General features: G+C 35.2%; 1 protein-coding gene across 1 annotated transcript in view; it reads right to left on the bottom strand.

Annotated features, from left to right (window-relative positions):
- Positions 1–8,691: 8,691 nt before the first annotated feature.
- SEPSECS (Sep (O-phosphoserine) tRNA:Sec (selenocysteine) tRNA synthase) overlaps positions 8,692–17,760 on the bottom strand; it is an 82,272-nt gene continuing 73,203 nt past the window's right edge. Inside the window, exons 10-11 of the mRNA XM_069069023.1 lie at positions 14,333–14,423; positions 8,692–12,784 (exon numbers count right to left, since the gene is read on the bottom strand). Of these exons, the coding sequence (XP_068925124.1) occupies positions 12,475–12,784; positions 14,333–14,423 (401 nt within the window). The 3' untranslated portion in view covers positions 8,692–12,474. The remainder of the gene's footprint in view (positions 12,785–14,332; positions 14,424–17,760) is intronic.

Raw genomic sequence — 17,760 nt, 5'->3', positions numbered from 1 at the left:
AAGGTGCTCTCATCCACAGGTGCGGACATTTTTTCTTGCTTCTAGTCAGTCCCCTTCGCTCTCTCCCATGAGTTTCATGTAAACTCTTGTTGCATGAAAGACAATCACAGATAGTAACCAAGCAAGGAATAAAACCAAAATTAAGGAAGTTATACAGACTAGGGTAGGCAATAGAGTACACAAGGTAAACAGGCTTGTCCACGAGGAAGAGAATCTCAGCTCCACCCAGGAAGATCTCACCAGAGAAACTTGTTTGTTCTTCATTCTCGAAGATGATTTGCAAGTGAATGGGATTTAAGTGAGGGAGGGCTGTGTAAGGTCGCTAGCTTCACTTTCTCCTCCAAAATCATCCAGGTTCAGTGGCAAGATATAGATCAGGATGATTGGAGATGGCCTCCTATCAGAGGAGTATGCTTATAGTGGATTCTAGGGGTGCAAGCATGGTGAATCAAGGGACGACTTTCCCCACTGTGGCTCCAGGGACTCCCCTCAGCCTTTCCAAAGTTTGTGCTCTCTCCTTCTAATTCTGCTCTTCTCTCTCTGGTCTCTCCAAAGTCTATCTCCCTCACGTGTGCCATATCTCCCCTATAATGAGCATCCTGGGCTCAAAGGTCCCTCAGTCAATCAAGAACCTCATCTCCCTACACACATCAGCAGCATCCTAGGACTGTTCTTCAGGGAACTGCCCTCACCCACCTGAGCAGGGCTGTTCTAATTCTCTAATTTTACATTATTCTCACACTCAACATTCCTGCCAAAGCAGAATATTAGTTGTTCTCTGATCTTGCCCTGCCCTCTCCTGTCTCTGTATATTTGTGCATATTATCCCCCATACCCATAAAGCACTGCTCCTTTGTTTCTGCCTATTGAAATCCTTCATTTCTTCAAAGCTCTGTTCCATGAAGCCCTCCCCTCCATCTCATTTTAAGCCCTTCCCTTCCTCTCATTTTCTCTACCTCCTCAAATTTTTCCTAGTGTATTTTGTCTGGGTTTCTTCTTGGACCACATCACATTCTACCCTTTATAGTAGTCATTTGCGTATGTATCCTGACCCCTCAGGACAATAAAAGACAGGCCAAGCAGCAGCAGCATTTTTCACTTTTATATTTCCATTATATAGAACAGTGCTTTGCCCACAGTAGGTGATTCATAAATGTTCGGTAAATTGAACTGACAATTTACAATGTGGAAAAGGTGATCAAATCCTTTCTCAAGAGTAGATTTTTGTGGGGAGGGAGCAAGAGGAAGTATGAAAAAAGGAATAAAGGATGTGAAAAGAGAAGTCCCAGGGGAACAAAGAAAAATGATACCTGCTTCTGTTTTCCTGAGGGCATGTCCCATCCTTGAACCCACAAGGAAGTAGACAGTCAGAAGCTAAGTGGAGTGAGAACCCCAAGAACTGAACCAGGGCAGAAGTGAGGGAACTCAGAGGGGAAAGATGGGAAAGTTGGGATGTGTGAATGTTTTCAATGCAAAGGGAAAAATACTGACTCTAACACAGTCCTCTTTGATTTAGGCTCAAGTCTTTCAGAAATAATTTTATTGAATTTAACATTAATCTATATCTAAGCCATTTATAAGTTAGAAAGAGAATTTCTGTTCAATCATTTGTGTCTGACTCTTCATGACCCCATTTGGGGTTTTCTTGACAGAGACAGTGGACTGTCATTTCCTTCTCCAGTTCATTTTAAAGATGAGGGAACTGAGGCAAACAGGGTTAAGTGACTTGCCCAGGGTCACACACCTTTACTCAGAGTGTTGCTTATCAAAACTAGCACCGTGCCCTTTGACATGACTCTCTGCCCCAAGAAGTTTTCAGGAAACATTTAGAAGAATCTTAAAGAAGGAAAAAATACAAACAGTTCCTTCCTGAACCACTTTCCCGTGAGTTATGACCATTATCTTAACATTGAATTAAAAAAAAAAAAACAGGGAGAGGGCAGCTAGGTGGCACAATAAATAGAGCACCGGCCCTGGAGTCAGGAGGACCTGAGTTCAAACCCGGCCTCGGACATTTAACACTTACTAGCCATGTGACTGTGGGCAAGTCACTTAACCCCAATTGCCCTGCCTTTCCCCCTCCAAATAAAAAAAAAAGCAAAAATAAACAAACAAACAAGGGGCTAGGTAGTGCAGTGAATAGAGCACTGGCCCTGGAGTCTGGAGGACCTGAGTTCAAATTCGGCCTCAGATACTTAACACTTATAGCTGTGTGACCTGGGCAAGTCACTTAACCCCAATTGCCCTGCCTTCCCCCCTCTAAAAAAAAAGCCACAAAGTCCTTAGGTGGGTCATAGCACCAACTACTCCAGATAGTAGGGAGGCAATCATCTTATCTAGACAAGAGTTAAGTTTGATTATCATCCTTATTCCATTTCAAAGGAAGGCCTTAGCTTTTGCTCTTTCCATTTTCCTATAAGGAAAAGGTTTTGGGTCAGAGAAATAGTATTTTTTAATATTTCCAATGAAACTAAAAGGGAGGTTTTCAAATATGCTTCCACAGTCAGCAAAGTCAAATTGTTTTTTCACGCAGATGTATTTTGCAGATGTACATTTGTGTTCTGTGAAAGTATGTTCTGCTGCCTGGGAAGCCAGGGGAGCAGCTACAAGACTGTAAGCCCTCCCAGTTCCCAGGGAATCCTGCCACGTCCCACTCAAAGAGAAAGGCCCAGAGCAAACAGCACTGTCCTGTCCTGGAGCAGCTTGGTGGCAGAGAACGCCTGACACCAAGTTGATCTTTTCAAAGTTAAAAACCAACAAAACTGTGTACAAAATTGGATGTTTATTTCCACCATCTGCATGGCAATATGAGTTCAAGTTATAATGGCATCCGCTCTCCATCAGTATTAGGGAACCATTTAACCAGCCACATCCATTTGCTGATTATAAACATGCACTAAAAAAAAAAAAGTGGTTAGTGACATGTGTATCTGCACCTGCTGCCTTTGTGTGCGTCAGTCAATTTCATGCCTAGGAAGCTCTGGGCTCCATGGGGATGGCAATATAAGCAGTTTTTTGTTTTGTTTTGTTTTCCTGGGGAACAGCATAAACCAACTTGGCTTAAAAATACACTTAGCACAAATAGAAGGGAATAAATGGAAAATAGATGATGATTGTAAATACAAACAAAAATGTGAATTTCCTAATGTTACAAGGCCCATTTGCCTATAATTAGTAAATATAAATGGAAAAGTCTTTTACTGGCCCTAGAGCAAAAGTTAGCAGGAGGTCATTGTGAGGAAGGATCCTGACTATATAGAAAAGTTCTGTTAAGAGTTTACAGGGGCTTTGTAAACAAAGAATGGTGGGAGGAGGTGGGGAGGAGGATGGGTCAGATCCAAGAAGAGAAATCAGCAAACATCCAGAATAGAAACTAGGGTAGGGAATTTGGGGCTTTTTACCAGGGCACTGGCAGCACTTGGAATAACTGAGCTTAATACCTAGTTAGCAAGAACAAAACCACACATTTAGAAGTAGAACGAAACATCCAGGTTAACTGGTCCCCCCTCATTTGTATATGAAGAAACTGAGACAGAATAATTAAATAAAATAGGATAATTGATAAATAATTAAATAAAATAGTAAGTTATGTCCCTGAACTTGCCATACCTTACCCTATACATGACCCATCCCCATACCCACATCCACACATATATAAACACACACTGATCCAGGGTCTTTTCTTATGGGCAGCATCTTTGTTTTCTATTGTGATGTACTTTGTTGCTTGCCGCAGGGTCAAAAATTACTAGTTACAGTTCTGAACACATCTTGAGAAGACTGTTACAAAGGTACCTCGTGACTTTCACATCTGCAGATTCAACACCCAAAGGAGTTCATTCATCTCATTTTGAAGGGACCTTGTAATTTATATAACCAGTAGGTGACAAAGAGATACTCCATGAGGGTGGTCCAGACTCCCAAAATTCATGGTTTGAAGTCCAAGTTCTAACTTTAACCACAGATTGCCATGTGACCCTTGGACAAGTCTCTCATCTTTTCTAGATATTGTGACTGTTATCAACAAAATGAGGAAGTTGTACTAAATGATGTCTAAGGTACCTTCTCGTTATAAAATTGGGATCCTATGATTTTTTCTGAGATCTAAGATAGGGACCATTTGCACTAGACCACTGGTTCACATTACTGATTTTCAAATTTTTGAAAATAAAAATTGGATTTTATGAAAACAGCTAAATTGAGGCAAATGTCAAAAACAGCTAAAAGGACCAACTTTTACAGAAAAGTCTAAGACATGCAAATTAGAGCCCCTGCATTTCCAGAGCCTCTTTCACCCATGAATTTTTGTTTTGTTTTGGTTTCTGTTACTCTTTGCCTATTTCCTACTCTCTGGAGTTCCTTTTATTAGCCTTTCTGATCCCACTGACTTTTGCTGTCACTGCCTCTCCTTTCTGGATTCTGAGTTTTCAGTTCTTACTTATGCTTTTTTGGAATTTCTCTAACTGGCCCTGTTGATTTTTGGTTCCTTATTGGCTCCTGCTCTAGAAAGACTTTTTGGTATGACATAAAGTCCATGCCCCATGTAGCTGGCCTGTGCCCTACTAGCCACCTCTAAACTTAAGCTAGTCTACAACTCTTGGTATTATATAATATAATATTATTATATTAATCATATCATATATCATATTATAACTCTTGGTTATTTTGAGTTATGTATATGTAGCATATAGGTGCTACATATTAGTTATTATTAAATTTGACATCTTGTGTGAGATTCAGGAACCATTGAACTGGTTCCCTTACAAAGAGGATGAGATAATTTAGTAATTTCCTTGGGCTGATTTGAGAATAAGCCTGGGACCTCTAAGTACCATAGCTGCACTTCAGGTCTAATTTCAAAACAGGAATAGGGTTACCTGAGAAGGATACAGTTCAATGGCTATAAAAAATCAGTATATAAACCTAACACAGATGACATAAGTACAAGATAAGTTTTTAGTACTAACACAGCAGAAAGAGTGAGCATGCTCAATTTGAATCAGGAATATGGAATTATTCAAAATAACTACACACATATATGTACACATATTATATGTATGCATGCATGTATTGGTGTGTGTATGTATGTATTGGTGTGTGCACACACATACAGCCAGAGCAATCCCGACAAACAGATTCTTCCATTACATCCCACGTTAGACCTTTGTGAAAAATACTTTGTTTAGGAACATTTAAAACAATAAAAAGAATAATAATGAGAACTATAGAAAAGCAACAAAAACTACTTTGAGGACTGCAACTGTGGTGTAGTCGGAAATTCCCTAATTGTGGAATCTGAGGGCTTGAGTTCAAATCCCAACTTCCCTAACTTACAACTTTTCTTACTTGGCTTCCCCTCCCTTGGCCTCAGTTCCATTATTTGTAAAATGAGGGGGTTAGACTAAGGGATCTTTTAGGTCCCTTGCAAAGTCATAGGATCCTAAATGTGTCCTAGGAGGAGAGGTTAAAGAATCTGAGACTATTCAGTTTGGAGAAGATGGTAACAGTCTTCGTTACTGTGTCTATACATAACTGGTCCCACTGTTCTGAATGATTTGGTTAAATTAAAACAATCAAGTTTGTTCTATATTGAGACATACTACAGACTAATACAGACATATACATACATATGTGGGTGTATTCCATATGTATAACTGTAAAATATTTTATTATGTAACATTTTATTAATGTAAGATGTACATAGCTAAGGCATAAACTACTGTGTGGGAAAGGAAGATATTTCTTGCTTTCATGTATTTGTTGGTGAACAGGTATCCTTCATATTTTAGAAAAAAAAATTGCCTTCTGGAAAAAGATGGCTATAAAGTGAATCTCATTTTAAAACCAATGTTGACTCCAAAAATGAAAAAAATTCCAAAGTAAATCTAAATTTTTAAAAATGGTAATGAACAGCTTAAGATGGTAGCAGCCACTCTGTAACAATACCAATGATATCGGTCTCCTGTGCTCCAATTCTGTATCACCAACTTCCTACTGGATATTTCCAACAGGTTGTCCATAGGGATTTCAAATTCAACATGTGTATGCCGAGTTCATCATCTCCCCCTCTCAAACTACCCTTCTTCCTAGCTTCCTATTTTTATTGAGGGTACTACCATCCTTTCAAGTCACCCAGGTTTGCAATCTTAGAGACATCCTCAACTTCTCACTCTCCCTTGCCTTATATATGCACCATTAGCCAAATCTGGTCAATTCTACTTCCAAAACATTCTTTTCTTCACTCACACAACAACTACTCTAGTTTAGGCCTTTACCACATCTTCCCTAGACGTATTTAAATAATTTCCTAATGGGTCTCTCTATGTTAAGATTCTCTGTACAGCTACCAAAACAATTTTCATAAAGCACAGGTCTATGACCCTCTAAAAGCTCCATAGTCTCCCTATTTATTTCTCCCTTTCACAGACTCTTTGGTTGAGCCAAAGGGGTTTTCCTGATATTTCTCTTTCACAATCCCCCATCTCCTGTCTCCCTGTCTTTGCAATGCCTAGAATGTACTCTCTTCCTCTGCTCTACTTCTTAGAATTCAGTGTTCTTCAAAGCCTAGCTGACACACACCTTTCCTGGCTGCTGGGGTCTCCTCACATCCTTCCCCTACCCCCTCCCACCCCAGTCACCTTTCATTTACTTTTTATATAGTTGTAATATGGACATGTTCTCTCCCCCTATAGAATGTAAGCTCCTCAAAGGCAGGGACTGTTCGATTTGAGTTTTGTATACCAAGGTCTAATCCAGTGTAGGTACTTGTGTTTGATTTTACGAAGAGTTACAGTACCACTTAACAGCTGGCTTTACCTCTTCTAAAAACTCCCTTTACTAAATTACCTCCCTCCAACTTTTCACTTCCTAGAGTCTAGGGATTTCATAAAAGGATTTGTTCTGTAAAACTTGGACTCAGTCAAAGGCTGCACTAGAAGGCCACATGTGGCCTCGAGGTCACAGGTTCCCCAGCCCTGTGACTTAGACAATACCAATTTCTTCCAAACCTGAAAATATAAGGCTAGATTCATAGAACCCCTAATTGTCTCTTGTTGCAGGAAAGGCAAAGTGCTAGGTGACCATCTTGACTCTAAACTTGATGCAATGTCTAGTATGACTTTCCAATTACTTAGCATTAGAATTGTGACAACCAGGAATTACCATTACTCTGTGTATATATCTAGATATATAGCTATGTGTACATGCAAACACACAAACCAGATACAACACCAAAAGTGCAATATGCAAGTGAACAGACCTTCCATTATACCATTAGAAGTTGTGATAATTATGAATTGTCAAGCACTGAGTCATGGCCAGCCAGGCCATACATGATTTTTTATGTGTTTGTGTGTGTGTGTGATTATAGATTCTAAAGGCTGACTAACCTGTAATAAGACAGTGATTACAATATGATACACCATGTGTAGTCATTTTTAATCCAAGAGATAACAAACAGAATACTCTTCTGAACTACTTTTAGAGTAGGCTTCCTGCTGAACCATCAGTTTTAAAGCTTGAAATAGTCTAACAGGGATAGTTGGGTTTTGCTGCATTTTCAAGCACGGTTGCATAGAATAGATTAAATAATAGCAGTCTGGCTGCTTTTCCACTGGTAAGAGGGAACAGACCAGAAACTAAATAGCAAAACTAATATAACTAGTCATTCTATTGTGAATTTTAGTATAACAACCTTATTGAATGACTGATTTGCTAAGGTCTGCTGATTGCATCAAAAGCTTTGATCAATTAATATAAATGATATAAAGGTCCCTATTAGGCATATGCATATGTAAACAGATTTTATCAATGTCAGTCCATCTATGTTTATCTCCAGCTGCAGTGTCTTCATGGAGAGAGAGCTGGCCTTGGAGCCAGGAAAACCTGGGTTCAAGTCTTGCCTGACACATATAATGGTTATGTGACTGTTAAGTCATTTAACAACCTTACTACAGAAAAAGGTGCCACCTTGCAGAGAGAGTTTCTTCATTTGGGAGTTCCCTTTATCAATCAGATCACAGGTTCAAACCCTATCTCTCTGATTCATCATGTTAACTTTGTTGTGTTGTGACCTGAAGTTTCACTTGTATAAAATAAAAACAAGTTATATTCCAAATGAGTCTGAAGGCATTTTCAAATTAAAATGCAAAAGGAAACTGAAATACACCCAAATAAAATGCTTGAAAAAAGCTGTCTCCTGAAAATTTTCAGATAATTTATCTAAAACCAATTATACTTTAAAAATTAAAGCTGAGTCATTGACTAGAACAATAATGGTCAAAGTCCTACAGGATAAACTGGATTTCAATGGGGAATATAAATGGAATTCCAATACAACTTAATGCAGCCTAATTTTATGAAATTAAAATTATACCTATAGAATTCAAACATAACGCTTTGCAAGACTGCAATGGACAATGATGTGGATTGGTACCATTTTTGCATTTCCAGACAAAGAACTAGAATTAGAAAATCCTTTAATGGTTTTAAGTTTCCTGTCTCTTTTATTTGACAAATCCTTTGCAGTGGCTGCTACGATTTTTTTTTTTAATCAAGAATCATAGTTCATGATTCTCATTACAGGTGTGGCTACTCTAGTTGATGTCTGAACAAGTTTGAAATTGAATAACTAATCAAAGATATAAACTGTGCCAGAAATGTATAAAAGGACAAAGAAAATAAGAGCAAAGATTATGATAATCAGAGGTCCTTTCAGATTTTATTTGCACATGTGACAAAATAAAATACAACTCACCAGTGGTTGATTTTTTTTAATTATAAATGTATGCTTTTTAATTTTTAACCTCAAACACCAAAAATATTTCTGGAAACAACTTTTTCATTCAGCAAAACAAGTAGATGAATGATTAGTTGTTATTCACTGGTTATCAGTTTCCCATTGCAATAGTAAAACAAAAAACCCATTCTACAAAAATAGACAATTCTTCATATCTTAGTTAAGATTAAAGCTGACACAACCTGTTAACAATAAAAAAGTACAAACATTCCTGGAATTCCTGTATGGCATGAGATTGAACAATGTACATTAGGTGAGAAATTACAACAATACGCTTACTGATCTTGCATTTATCATGTGGCATCCAAAAAAGTAAAAAAGAACATAAAAATAAGTTTAGGTACAAAAGAATAAGATGATAATTCTTTATCATACAAAGGACTAAATATGCAAATAAAAATTAATAGAATGTGTTGGACTATGGAAAAATATTGTTTATTATAATTACAAACAGCTCTTTTAAGTTTGTGTCATTGTTAAAATTATGAATACTTTTTTTCAGAAAAACTATTTGCATTTTCCTGAACAGTATAACACTTCTGATACCCAAACTTCAATGACTACTGAAAATTTGCGATTTTTAAAAACAGTAAAGTAAAAAAGAAAATAAGATAACCATTCTAAGTCCTCAAAGAAATTTTTATTACATGGGAAGATGAAGAAAACTATTTTTATCCAAGTTTAAATGCATAGTGATAAACTTCTTTGGGAGTCCCTGGAATAGATGTGTAGTATTTCTAACTATGAGATAAGTTTTTGAATATTAAAATAAAATCAACACTAATGCCAAATCTTACCTGAATTTTAAATGTTACTAAACTCAAAAGACTTAATAGCATGATACAATTTATTTTCAAATTTTGTACTAGCATAAGTTAAGCATGAATAATAGAATAAAGAATATCAAATAAGAATAAGTATGAATACCATACCATGTTTTGTGCAGTTAAATAAAATGTGCCTTGGAAAATTATCAGTTATATGGGTCAATAATTTAGTGAAAAATACACTTAAGTTTAACTGAGATGGAAGTAAAAATTTCTATCACTCTAAACCATCATCAAGCTCTCTAACATATAAATAGTACTCTGTTAAATAATAGTTTATGTTCAATTACTTAGTAAGATTATCAACAAATAAAATTAAATCTTTAAAAACTGCAGTTACTGTTAACTGGGTTCCTTTTGTTGCCACTTTCCACACTGGTAACCCAAAAAATCATCAGCATGAGGCTAAAAGACTCAAATGTAAATAAAAACCTGATCTCAAATACATTACAATGTATATCTAAGTAGTAAGAAGCACATTATGCTAAAATTATGTCATATTAAAACCAATATTTGCTTTTAATTTGGTTTTCTTTTCAGGGATATTCCACTACTGCTTATTTTAAAAAATTAAATCACTTTAGCCTAGGCCATTGGATTTACTGTGACTTAAGAACCCTTCCTAAGAAGGAATACCTCTGCTGGAATTAATATGTAACTGAACTGAATTATTAAATCAGCCATAGAAAGAATTTGTAATTAACAATATACAATATATGACCACATGTTCATGAGCATGTTATGTCATAGTTATACTGTTATTAACAATATACAATATATGGACATATGTTAACAAATGTTATGTGTTACATACATTTACATTGTATAGTTCAGGGTTAGTCACATGCTCAAATACCGGTTTTTATTTTCATGACCACAAAGCTGTTTTAGGGCCAATAAGAATTTAAACCAGAAATCTAAAACTTCTTTAAAAAGTGTCAATAAAAATAGCAGCTCAAATTTTACATAATAAGGATAGAAATGTTATACTATATCTATCATTTATATGTGGGTTCATGTATTTTATCTTCAATTAATATTATCTCCTCAGCAGCTGAAGCCCAAAAACTGCTGACACATCACAGATGAAAACATTTGCTAGTCTCTGGGCTCTAGCCTTTCTTAAGCTAAATGATGATCTTCTATAAAACAATTTTGGCTTACGTGTATATTAAGCTGCAATGCCAGCATTTACATTTGCATCATTACTTAATTTCCTTTCCTAGGCTCTAGAGATTTTGTTACATCTAGTTGGCTTTTTATTTGTCCTACAATCCCATTTCAAACAGTAAAAATAAAAAAAAAACATGATCATTGCACAATGTTTTTACTCATGAAAATTTATGTGAAATGAGTCAAAATTTCGAAAGTAAATTTAATTTTTAAAATATTACTGGAATTTAAAAGATAACTTACAATGAAAACACAGCTATGAATGTGATGCTTGGAATATATAATTTCCTAATTAAGAGTGTTTGGGGTCAGATAAGATTTTTAAAACATTATTACATCTGTTTATAAAGTATTTCTTTCACATTTAGTAGAACTTGTATAAGTTGTAGATAATGACTGACAACAGACTGAAAATTTAACTAATGCTTCATGTACGCCCAAATACCAGAAAATTCTCTCTTTAAAATAAGTTTAATTTGCCAAATCAATCAAAAAAGATGCAATCATGAAATCAAAGTTATAATCAAATCTCAACTGGGAGTTTTTCTGGCATTTTGATCTATGTGGAACATAAACCAAAGACCTTACATATACCGCAGTTACTAAGTTAAAGAATTTCAGGAAAACCTCATGAGAAGGAGCTCTTTTCACACTCGATTAGTTTCTACCCTCACAGATGCAAGCCTCCAAATATGCTTGAGTTAATCAACCCTAGTGTTGGTTACCCCCCCCCAAAGATTATGTAAACATGTTACCTTTCAACAGGTATTCAAAAGATCAAATATTATATGAGCCTAAAGAAAAGCATGTGTATGTGCACTTTAAAATTTGCTTTAATAAAAATGCACTTTTGCAAGTATTAATCTTAACCACCACTTATGCTTCTTGTATGCCAAAATACAGAGTTTTTGTTCAAGGAATCTGGGGTCAAAGCATTTTAAAGCAGAAAGGGATCTTAAATATCAGTCCTTTGATTTGACAGATAAGGAAATTGAACCCAGAAGTTAACTGACTTTCTCAAGGTTATACAATCAGACAATGACAAACTTGGGATGAAAATACAGGCCTCCTAATTCTCAGTCTAGTACTGTGGTCATTCTATCACATTGTGATGGGAAATATTTCATTAAAAAATAAAACTAGATAATTAAAGTCACCACAGAAAATTTGAAAAATTCACCATTTCCTGGAAATCTGTTTCTTTAAATAAAAATGAACTAATGACCGTGTTTTTAATCAACCTTTCTTAGGGTATTTATTAACCAAAATATGAACTATACAACAGGACAAAAACTTAGAACATATATAATGTGTAAATGAGGGAGCACAATCAGGAAAAATACAGCTCAAATATTTCAAAGAGAATTATAGGCAATTTTGTTATCATTATATTAGTAAGGACTACTTGAATAAAAGTGCATAGCTGACTACTTTTCAGTTAGAAAAATGTCAAGTGTATTTTATTCTGTGGAAGATTATAAAGATTGAGGCAGAATTATGAAACAGCCCAAGAATCAAAAGATAATAATCATTTGCTAACTCAATTCACTCTCTATTCAAGTTCATTAACTAAACATTTTCAAAGGAATTATTAATTTTAAAAAATTATAAATTACTATTCCATTGCAGTTATCTTCAAAATTTTATTTCAAACTATAAACGGAAACATTGCAAATGTCAGGAATGAACTTCTTTGCATTCATTGAGAATAACTACATTATCCAGATTTAAGGCCATTTCTTGAACACTCACATCTTCAGTGATGTTACAATTATCAACTGCACTGTCACCATCACTCTCTTTGCTTTTTTTTCTCACTGACTTCAAGCACTTATCAAGCCTTTTTATGAACAATTCTACATCTTGTTTTTTCATTCCAATTGCGGATGCAGCATTGAGGTAAGCACAAGGATAGGTATTTGCATGTGACATAAAGCCTTTAAAAGTGTAGCCATTCACAGTTTGCAGAATCCCCAGAGGCACAACCCTGAAAGGAAAAATTTATTTGGTAAACTATTAGCTATTTAATAAATTTGAAGCTATTGACACAATACCACCTATAAATTTTAATGCAAAGTATCATATATAGATATAGATATCCATCTATCTATATCTATCTCTATATCTGTCAAGAACAAACTCCAAAACCACATACATCAATATTACTATAAATACATAATCTTAGTCCAATTCCAAATGCCTCTCTGAGGTCCCTAAAAACAAGGCCATGCCATTTCTACCTGGCACCAGCAACCCCAATTTAATGTCTTGCATCACTCAATCAACAAGTACTTATTTATTTTCTACTATGTCCTGCATTGCAAGTGATAAAGAAGAAGGGACAGTCAAGTCCCTGACCCAACTTGTCACTTTCACACTTGCAATAGGTACAGTGGTGGGCTGGTAATTAATAACAACCAGCTCTTAAGAGAAGAGTTTCTAATGCCTGATTTTTATTATATCCTCACTAGTTTATATATCAGCAGACTTAAGTTTGCACACTTCAAGCAGAGGGCCTCAGGCAACTAGAGGCACTTCTTTAGAAACCAGAGAACTCCAATTCATCTCCCCTCTGTGTGACCTTGGGCAAGTCATACCCCTTCTCTGGGCTTCCATTTCTTATCTATAAAATGAAAAGGTTAGACTCTGTGCTGTCTATACCTATAGTCCTATGCACTAGAGGCACTTGGTAGTGAGTTTAAAAAAATCAACCTATATAAAAACAAACAAAAGCAAAGCTGAAGGTTAGGTCAAGATGACAAGTTTAAAAGAACCAAACTAAGATGCATACAGCAGAAGTTCACTAATAAAGAACGGGGAATAATCAAAGGTAAAAGAGCTTGTCACCTGATGGGAAATCCTTACCCTTCATCTACTCCACAGAAAAATATAAACTCTTTAATTAAAGCAAATAAAGAAGAATAGTTACACCAAAATATTTGAGTTATTTTTTTCTCCATGACCTAATAAAAAATTAAATGAAATGAGCTAGATTTTATACACATTTTTTCAAGCTAAATACTCACAGATATACAGCAAAAATTTTCAAGTGAATTTTCCCAGAGACAAAATTCCACACTCTACTTATTTCAAGAACCAAGTTTTTCCTTGACAATGGCTGTCTTTTATTAGAAATTGCTGGTGAAACCACCATTTGTGTTTACAACAACACAAAAAAGCTGTATTTGCAATCACTTAAAATATTCAAGTTAGAATTATTAATTCCTTATTTACCAAGAGAAGTTTTGATTTTTTAAAACTTTAACATCTTTTAAAAATAGACAAGATGCTCTTCTTTCTGGAATGCTTCATGTATAATAAAATATCTAAAAATGAAGCCTATGGGTTAGATGACATCCTCAAGTTCTCAACAGTACTTTTGGAAAGAATTAGTTTTCTCTTCAATAGTCTCCAAGTATTCTTCAGCATATACTTAAAATGTGATTATTATGCAAAATAAAATATAAATATTTATAAATATCAAGCTCAAAAAGTCAAACTCAAAACACAAATCACCTCTCTCAAACATGCTTACCTGGCTCCGGACACTTGTCTAGTAAAAAGCATAGATCCAAGTTGTGTGACAGCTTTGTCGGAATGCTCATCCAATGTTTTAAGGGACATAGCTGAATAAAGAAAACAGAGTCTTAATACAGCCTTGGTTTTTCCAGAAACTGCAAAAACTTCAGGAACAGGAAGGCAGAAGGGCAAGGAAACAAGTATTTATTAAGCACCTACTAGGTGTGCTAAGTGCAGGGACCATCATCTTTTAGTCATTTTCAGCTGACAATTTTGTTTTAAGTATTAAATAAATTATGGCCAAAATTAAATGTGCATATATCTACTAACAACATCACAGCAATGCAAATTCATTTGATTATAACCACCTCAATGTCTAAAAAGTGTCACTACATAACTTTTCTAGCTAGTAAGAAAGCCAAGTAAATAATGGGAACATAGTTGCCTAATCATTCAAATCCAATACAGTTTATGAAAATTTCCTAAGTGGAATGTATTTTAATATATATTTGCTTTTACTGACAAAGCAAAGACTCTTAAGTGGTATATAGAGCCTATCTTCTTTTGCAGAGGTAGTGTGGGTGAATTATATGCCCATATACTATTTACTTAAAAAAAAAAACTTCAATGCTCCTAGAAGTAAATTTTAGGATTTAAATTGTGATTTTCAATACCTATCACCAAATTTTTTCCCCTATATTAACAGATCCCTGAAGTTATGCTATTAAGTCAGTGGGAAACGTGATTCCAATTAAATTCAATTCAACAAACATTTACTAAGTGTCTTCTGTGTGCAAGTCATTGTGCTAAGCAATAAGGATACAGATAAAAAACAAGAGTAAAATAAGAGTAACCCCCCCCCCCCCCCCGGAGCTTACATTATACTAGAAAGATATAACACCTACACAAGTAATGACTAAGTATATGCAAAGTAATTTTAAGAGAGTGTATCAGTAAAAGGGGGGTGGGAAAGGGCAGTAGGTTCATTAGTAAAGACCTTGTATAAGAGATGGCACCTGAGTTTTGAAAGACACTATGAAACAGAAGGGACAGTATTCTAGATATGGGGAAAATCTGCATAAAAGCATAAAGGCAGGAGATGGAACATCATGCATAAGGTATGGCTAGCAGAACATACATACACATCTTTTAAAATTAGATTAAACTTGTTTTTTCAAGTTCTGAACTGTCTCCCCCCCTCCCAAACTACTCAACACTAGAGGAGACCACCACTTGACAATGATAATATATGTAAAACCATACTATGCATACTTGTATTTATCATTTCTTTCCCTGGAAGTGGATAGCATCTTCCTTCACAGATCCTTCGTAGTTGAATTGAGCATTCATAATACTCTGAATAATTTGGCTATTCACAATTATTCCGTAAACAATATTGCTATTATTGTATACAATGTTATCTTGGTTTTGCCCATTTCACTCTTCATTATTTCATGCAAGTCTTTCCATGTTTTTTTTCCCCTAGAATCAACCAGCTTATCATTTCTTACAGCACAGTAGTATTCCATCACAATCATATACTACAACTTATTTGGTCATTCCCCAATTGATGGGCATCCCTTAAATTTCTAGTTCTTTGACACCACAGAGAGTTGCTAAATCTATTTTAGAACATAGTTTCTTTTTCTTTTTCCCTGATGACCTTGGGGAAAAAAACCTAATAGTGGAATTGCTGGGTATATACACTTTTACAATGCTTTTTGGGAAAAATTCTCAATAATTCCAGATCACAGAACATATAATTCTTAAATACTTTTTTCTTCCCTAGGAATACCTGAACATGTAAAATGAGACCAAGCTGTGTCATATATATTCACAATTAACAATAACAATATTTATTTAATATCTTATGGTTTACAAGATATTTTTCTTACAACAACCCTGTGAGAAAGATAGTACAGGCATTACTGAAACCATCTTTTAATGAATAAACTGAGGTTCATAGAAATTGAATGACTTGTCCCATGTTTGCATAGCTAGAAACTGTCAGAGCTGGGACACAAACCAAGGTTTTCTGACTCTTAAGTACAGTATTCTTTACTAAACCATGCTGCCTCTTTTATAAAAAGCCAATTCTGAAACTGGGCAGCTAGGTTGAGTAATGGAATCAGGAAGACCTCAATTCAAATCCTGCCTCTGACACTTATTAGTGAGACACTGTGCATATAGCTTAACTCTTTGCCTCAGTTTTCTCATCTGTAAAACAAGCTGGAGAAGGAAATGACAAACCATTCAAGTATCTTTGTCCCTCCACAAAACCCAAATGGGGTTATGAAGAGTAGGACACGACTGAAACGACTGAACAATGATAATTCTGAGACTTGAATTTTAGTTTGTTCCTCATTAATAAGTAGCTGGTTTTTTTTAAAGGGTTTCATAACAGTTTTTGCTTTTTAGAAAACTGGGCACATTTATCTTTTAATTGTGAATTTAAATACTAGAATGTTTTCTTATATATACAGAACATAAAGAGGATTGTATATGAAACCATGAATCAACATTTTATAATTAAAAAAAACATATAATAAATTACATACATTAATTTCAAAACTGTTGTGTCGGTGCTTCCTTTTGTACACTGAAACATTTTGAAAAATGTTTCAATCGCACTATTTTAGGGGGCATCACTGTGCTAGTCACTTCTCATCGACCCTTGAGAGAAAAAAAATCCCTCATAACAAATTAGAATAAGTCAGACAAAATAAATCCATGGTGCCCATGTCAAAACATGAATATATCTTTTTTAAACCTTGACTCCATGACACCTCTCTCTCAGGAAATAGACAAAGATCTTTCATCAGTGGTCCTCTGGAATTATGTTTGGTCACTTCACTTATTATTTAAATCTTTTAAAGTTGTTTTTCTTTACAATGTTTATATCACCATATAATGGTAGTCCTGGTTCTATATGCTTCATTCTGCATACTGCTCAGGTGTCTATGAAATTCTCTTTCATCATTTCTTACAACATCATAATATTCTATTACATTCATATACTATAATTTGTTCTGCCATTCTCCAGTTCTTCCCCTTAGATATAATTCTTTTCTTTCCCTTTTAATCTCCCCTTCAGGATCAGGAGGACTGCTTTATTAGAAGCAACCACTTCTATGATATCATCATGCCTTTCTTATTCCACTCTTCTTTCCATAATTAGCCCCACTTATTTTTCCCTCTGAGTCTGGGATTTTTCTAAAACAAACTAGGTGTGTTTTCAATTCTCCTTTGCCTATTTCAGATAAGAGTGACATTTATCTGAAGCTTGCCTTCCCACTTCTTTGCTCCATTTCTGTATACCTTTCTTACATAATCCAATTATGAGAGCAAGTTCCACATTTATCTCTTTCTAGTATATTCCTTTTATCTTCCTCTTATATACTGTGTTTCCCCGATAATAAGACCTATCCCGAAAATAAGCCCTCC

Source organism: Petaurus breviceps, unplaced genomic scaffold (assembly GCF_028583685.1).
Source record: "Petaurus breviceps papuanus isolate PSGF00001 unplaced genomic scaffold, PetGlider_PUasm1.0 140, whole genome shotgun sequence".
Classification (NCBI taxonomy): Eukaryota; Metazoa; Chordata; class Mammalia; order Diprotodontia; family Petauridae; genus Petaurus; species Petaurus breviceps.
This window is presented reverse-complemented; position numbering and strand designations above follow the sequence as displayed.